The sequence below is a fragment of the Portunus trituberculatus genome, chromosome 17, assembly GCF_017591435.1.
Source record: "Portunus trituberculatus isolate SZX2019 chromosome 17, ASM1759143v1, whole genome shotgun sequence".
NCBI lineage: Eukaryota > Metazoa > Arthropoda > Malacostraca > Decapoda > Portunidae > Portunus > Portunus trituberculatus.
In genome coordinates this window covers 19,144,700-19,151,255 of record NC_059271.1, presented here as the reverse complement: position 1 = coordinate 19,151,255, position 6,556 = coordinate 19,144,700, and the positions used below count along the sequence as shown (strand labels likewise).

General features: G+C 41.2%; 1 protein-coding gene across 1 annotated transcript; it reads left to right on the top strand.

Moving 5' to 3' along the window:
* The first annotated feature begins 315 nt into the window (after positions 1-315).
* On the top strand, positions 316-1,733 carry LOC123505058. Its single transcript, XM_045256085.1, has 2 exons — positions 316-464; positions 941-1,733. The coding sequence occupies exons 1-2, from the start codon at positions 453-455 to the stop codon at positions 1,538-1,540; spliced, it is 612 nt and encodes a 203-aa protein (XP_045112020.1). The 5' UTR covers positions 316-452; the 3' UTR covers positions 1,541-1,733.
* Positions 1,734-6,556: the final 4,823 nt, after the last annotated feature.

Here is a 6,556-nt window from a genome sequence, read left to right as displayed (position 1 = left end):
GGAAGAGATATTACGAGAGGCGGAGGTGAAGGAGGAAGAAGCGCAAGGATAGAGGAGCGTTGGAGGGGGTGGTGAGACCCGTTCGTGGTCATCCCGTGGGCCCTGGAAGTTTGGGTGTGTCGCGGACGCTGACCGTTGGCCACGCCCTCTTGCCAAGGTCACTCAGAGGCGGCGAGACCTGATTCCACCATTATTGCAACTGTTTTACATGTCTTTTCTTTGAACAATGGTGCGTAAGACGTGAATACTCCTCTGTGACAAGTGTGATGGCTGGAAAAGCGTGTGACAGATACACTATGGGATAATGGGTTCTATTTATTGGCGACAGAAATTATTTGCCCGGCAGTGGGAGTGGCAAAAGAGTGGCGGCGTGGCGACGGGCGAGTGGGTCGGGTATATAAGGGTGGCGAAGGAGGATCCTCTTCACTTCAGCTCACACATTCACCTGAGAGATGCAGCTCTTCGTAAGTTGTCCACATCTCTGATTGTTTAGGTTGTTTTCCTTACACTTCCCACTTCCTTACATTTACAATACTCACACCCTGAGGGCGAAGCCATATTTAGATACTGACACACACACACACACACACACACACACACACACACACACACACACACACACACATTTAAGCATATGATACTAATCGGCACACATAAGTGTGGCTATTATTATTTTTTTTTTTTATGTTCTTTTGGTTCACGTCAATGACAATGCTGGACACATCTTTCTACATCTTATGTATTTCAAGATAACTGTTATAACTTTTAAATTTTTTTCTCAATAAATTTTCTCACCTGCATCATGAATTTAGTCTGCAGTTCTGTGGGAGCGCCACATCCTCGCCTCGCCATTCACGACAGATTCCAGTGGTTCCACTACCATGCCATCTATCGGCCGCTCAAGATTAAGTAGCTTGTAACTCTCTCTTCTCCTCTATAGGTGCTCCTGACCCTGGTGGGCGCCGCGTGCGCTGCCGCCCTTCCTGCGGAGGCTTCCGCCCCTGTGGAAGAAGCTCCCGCCCCAGCGGAGGCTCCTGCCCCAGTGGAGGACACCGTGGAAGTGGCGCAAGCCAAGGCAGATTTCGAAGTGGCGTTTAAGGCTGCCGCTGCCGCTGCTGAAGCCGACGAAGTTCCCATAGTGACCATTCCTGAGGGCGCTCCAGAACCAGTTGAGGACACTCCTGAAGTCGCCGCTGCCAAGGCAGAGTTCCAGGCCGCCTTCGACGCCGCCGCCAGTGCCGCGGAGGCCGCCCCCGATTTCGACCTGGACGGTACCCACTCCACCTATACCGGCTTCCTCTCTACCGTGGACGGCAGGCTGTCTCCCTTCTACACCAACACTTTCCCACTGGGCGCCTACGGCCTACACGCTCCCATCGTGGCCCCAGCCGCTCCTGTCGCACCCATCACTTACAACAATCTGGGTCTGGGAGCGATCTACGGATATCCGGGAGTCTACGGCTTCCCCTATGGCTACCCCGGTCACTTGGCACTGGCCCCTGCAGTGGAGGCGGAGGAGGTGGCAGTTGAGGAGGCGTAGATCAGCTCGTCCCGGCAAAGTGTTGGACTTCAGGCGGGGACTTCGCGCCACGCTGCTCTTTCGACAAGCTTCTCTTCTCCTTTTTTGAATATTTAGGCTGGTGATACCATAACCATTGGTTTTTATTCTTTCAAAATTATTTCATGTCTTTCGATTATTGATGAAAAACAAAATACACACAGTCGACATCAAATATGTTAATTTCTTATCCTACCTAAGGAGAAAGTGAAGGATGAGTGTCGCAATCCGTGCTGTTGCTTCTCCAGTACTTCAGTGGCAGAGGTGATAGAAGAGAGGAGCCTTCCCTTAAGATTCAGAAAGCAGTAAAAAAGGTGACGGGAAGATTCAATAGCTTCTGAAGAAAATTTGCTGGAGGTGGTCGAGAGACGCTGCATAATTAACTTTTTAAAGCCTGTGCAATACCTGAAGCGCCGCCAAAGTCAGCTGTTGGACACTAAAGCAGCAATGGAGTAAGATATGTAACGTTGAGTAGTTGTAGTAAGTTTAAAGTTTACACACTCTCCTCAGTCGTTAAATATTTTCATTCTGCACGTAAGTGTGATTTCGTGTTTTCATCACTTGAAAAATATATTTAGACCAAGGTCTTACATGACCATATTCTGAAACACTTTTGTGACGTACCTTCACTACTTGAGTGGAGGCAGCGGCGTAGTGGGTAAGGTGGTGAGCGTGGGATCGGGCAGACGCCCACGTGTAGGTTGGAAACCCACCACATACAGCCTTGATACTTTGACATTTGTCGAGTGATTTAAAGTTACCTATATATCACTATGATACCCAGGTTCTAGATGGTTACACCAAAGATGCACTTGGATGGTGTTATGGGCCCTAATATGGGTAGGCTACCACTTAAAAAAAAAAAAATTGCTTGCGCAACTAATGGGTGGAAGCTGAACAGGGCTTCCCATACTCTTCAAGTATATACCTACAGACACGATAGGCCATAATATAAAAAAAAAGAAAAAAACTTTCAAAGAACTCTAATTGAACTGACACTGGTTATCAAGGTGTTTCTATAATTCCAATGACAAATTTACAAATTTTAGCATTGTTAACCGAAGATACACGACTAATGTATATTTGGTCTTTGAAAATAGTGTCAGCAAAAGAACAGGTATTTTCTGAATACCAATATTACTACTTTGAAAAAAAATTGCGAAAATTGATAAAAAAATTTGTATAATTCAATAGCTTGGCGTCAGCTGTCTGAGATTCAAACACACACGCATTGCCTCACACTTTCGCTGTTTACAGGTAAACTTATTATGCTATAGTGCACTCCTCCACAACGCCCATTTGCAAGTGACGACAACACCTGCCTACCCATGTCTTTTTACATCTCGTGCATACAACATCATGACTCACACATTGCCTCGGATGCAACAGGAACCCGTCTCTCTCTCTCTAGTAATTCTATCTTTCTATATTATTATCTTTATTCTGCTTCCTTTATTATCGTTTTCTCTGTCACCATTATTTTCAACATCTTTTTCCTGCTAACATTTTCTATGAAATTTTTTTTTCTATCACATCTTTCAATATTTTGCATTCAGAAAAATCTCTATAAACATTTTTTTCTCTCAATCAATCTTTTTTTTATTTTTTATTTCCTTACCAACATTTTCTCTACGAACATTTATCTTAGCCAATATTTTTGTACCAATATTTCTTTTCCCCACAAGTTGCAGCTGCATTCATTTTCATTCATTTTTCGTATAGTAAACCACGTCGAATTTACTGAAGTTCTAAAACGTGTTCATACATTATCACATACAATCTAATAAACATGTGAACGTTTACCTTTATTCATGTTACTATTTTATCATCTATACATATAAGGTAATCTTATTCTCTCTCTCTCTCTCTCTCTCTCTCTCTCTCTCTCTCTCTCTCTCTCTCTCTCTCTCTCTCTCTTTACCCTGGAGGAAGCCACATACTGGGATAGCAGCGGATTTCGGAGAAAGACCCTCGTGTTATATCCTGAGGAGACAAGAGGAATTATCTTGCGGATGTGAAAAAACCGCTGATGTCAATTCCGACTGTTTCGACTATTTTCATCAAACTTGATGAATATAATGCAAGTTTCCGTAGTGCGTGATAATAGAATGCACCACAAACACGCAGTACAAAGGACGATGGAACAATTAGAATAAATCAATAAATATATAGATAAATGAATGAAAATAAATGGAATAGTGTATTACAATTATCATAATAATAATAATAATAATAATTATTATTATTATTGTTATTATCATTGTTATTACTGTCATTATTATTACTGTCATTATTATTATTAATATTTATTGTTATAATTCTAGTGTGTGTGTGTGTGTGTGTGTGTGTGTGTGTGTGTGTGTGTGTGTGTAATTCACCTCGGTCGTCTGCTAGTCACCCAGCCAGTCTTCCCCATTACGGAGCGAGCTCAGAGCTCATAGACCGATCTACGGGTAGGACTGAGACCACATCACACTCCACACACCGGGAACGCGAGGCCACAACCCCTCGAGTTACCTATTTACTGCAAGGTGAACAGGGGCTACACATTAAGAGGCTTGCCCATTTGCCTCGCCGCCTCCGGGACTCGAACCCGGATCCTCTCGAGTGTGAGTCGAGCGTGCTAACCACTACACTACGCGGTGTGTATTGTGTATTGTGTGTGTGTGTGTGTGTGTGTGTGTGTGTGTGTGTGTGTGTGTGTGTGTGTGTGTGTGTGAGTGCGTTTATGTGTATGTGTGTCAGGGATAGTAAATGAACCACAAACTGAGCAGGTGTTTAATTTCTTTTTATTTATCAATTTATGTTTCTATCAATGTGTCTATCCATCTATTTAAGTATTTGTTGTTTGATTGACTGATTCACTGATCGACTTGTTACTTCTCCTATCTAAGGATCGATTCATTTATTCATTATGTAGCATTCCCCTAATTAAAATCAATTGTAGTACAGGTAGAAAAACAAAAACGAAAATTTAAAGAACTTTGCTGATTTTTGGAGTGATTGAAATTTTAGGTGCCTTACCCAACTGAGGCAGTATATAAGCTCTGTCATGTGTGAAAGAGATACACCCTTACATAGTCTCTCTCTCTTTCTCTCTCTCTCTCTCTCTCTCTCTCTCTCTCTCTCTCTCTCTCTCTCTCTCTCTCTCTCTCTCTCTCTCTCTCTCTCTCTTTATCTCTCTCTCTCTCTATATATATATATATATATATATATATATATATATATTTATATATATATATTATCTATATATATATATATATATATATATATTATATATATATATATATATATATATATATATATATATATATATATATATATATATATATATATATATATATATATATATATATATATATATATATATATATATATATATATATATATATATATATATATATATATATATATATATATATATATATATATATATATATATATATATATATATATATATATATATATATATATATATTTTTTTTTTTTTTTTTTTTTTTTTTACATTACAAGGGCACTGGCCAAGGGAAAACAAAGTGTTGGAAAAAAAAATCCCGCTGGTTGCCAGGCCCTGTTAAGAGGAAAGTAGGAGAAAGAAAAACAAAAAAATCTAAAAGGAGGGTCCAGTTAACGTAAGAGGTGTCTTGACACTCCTCTTTTGAAAGAGTTTAAGTCATAGGCAGGTGGAAATACAGACACAGGTAGAGAGTTCCAGAGTTTACCAGTGTAGGGAATGAAGGAGTGAAGATACTGGTTAACTCTTGCATTAGGAAGATGGACAGAATAGGGATGAGAAGAAGTAGAGAGTCTTGTGCAGCGAGGCCGCAGGAGGGGGAAGGCATGCAGTTAGCAAGTTCAGAAGAGCAGACAGCATGAAAACAGCGGTAGAAGACAGATAAAGATGCAACATTGCGGCGGTGACTTAAAGAATCAAGACAGTCAGTTAGAGGAGAAGAGTTGATAAGACGAAAAGCTTTAGATTCCACCTTGTTTAGTAAAGCTGTGTGTGGATCCCCCAGACATGAGAGCCATACTCCATACACGGGCGGATAAGGCCCTGTGTACAGAGCAAGCAGCTGGGAGGGAGAGAAAATGGACGAAGACGCCACAGGACACCTAACTTCTTGGAAGCTGATTTAGCAAGAGTAGAGATGTGAAATTTCCAGTTTAGATTTTTAGTGAAGGATAGACCGAGTGTGTTTAATGTAGAGGAGAGGGAAGTTGAGTGTTATTGAAGAAGAGAGGATAGTTGTCTGGAAGGTTATGTCGAGTAGATAGTTGTAGAAATTGAGTTTTTGAGGCATTGAACAAAACCAGGTTTTCTCTGCCCCAATCAGAAACAAGTGAAAGATCAGAAGTTAGGCGTCCTATAGCATCTCGCCTTGAGTCATTTAATTGTTGTTGGGTTGGGCGTCTGTTGAACGCTGTTGAATAATGCAAGGTGGTATCATCAGCATAGGAGTGGATAGGGCATTGAGTCAGATTTAGGAGATCATTGATGAATAATAGAAAGAGAGTGGGTGATAGGACAGAACCCTGTGGAACACCACTGTTGATAGTTTTAGGGAAGAACAGTGACCGTCTACTACAGCAGCAATAGAACGATCGGAAAGGAAACTGGAGATGAAGGTACAGAGAGAAGGATAGAATCCGTAGGAGGGTAGTTTAGAAATTAAAGATTTGTGCCAGACTCTATCGAAGGCTTTCGATATGTCAAGGCCGACAGCAAAGGTTTCACCGAAGTCCCTAAAAGAGGATGACCAAGATTCAGTTAGGAAAGTAAGAAGATCACCAGTAGATCTGCCTTTACGGAAACCATACTGGCAATCAGAGAGAAGGTTGTGAGCTGATAGATGCCTCATTATCTTCCTATTAAGGATAGACTCAAAGGCTTTAGAAAGGCAGGAAATCAAAGCTATAGGGCGGTAGTTAGAAGGATTGGAGTGGTCACCTTTTTTAGGGACAGGTTGAATGTGAGCAAACTTCCAGCAAGAAGGA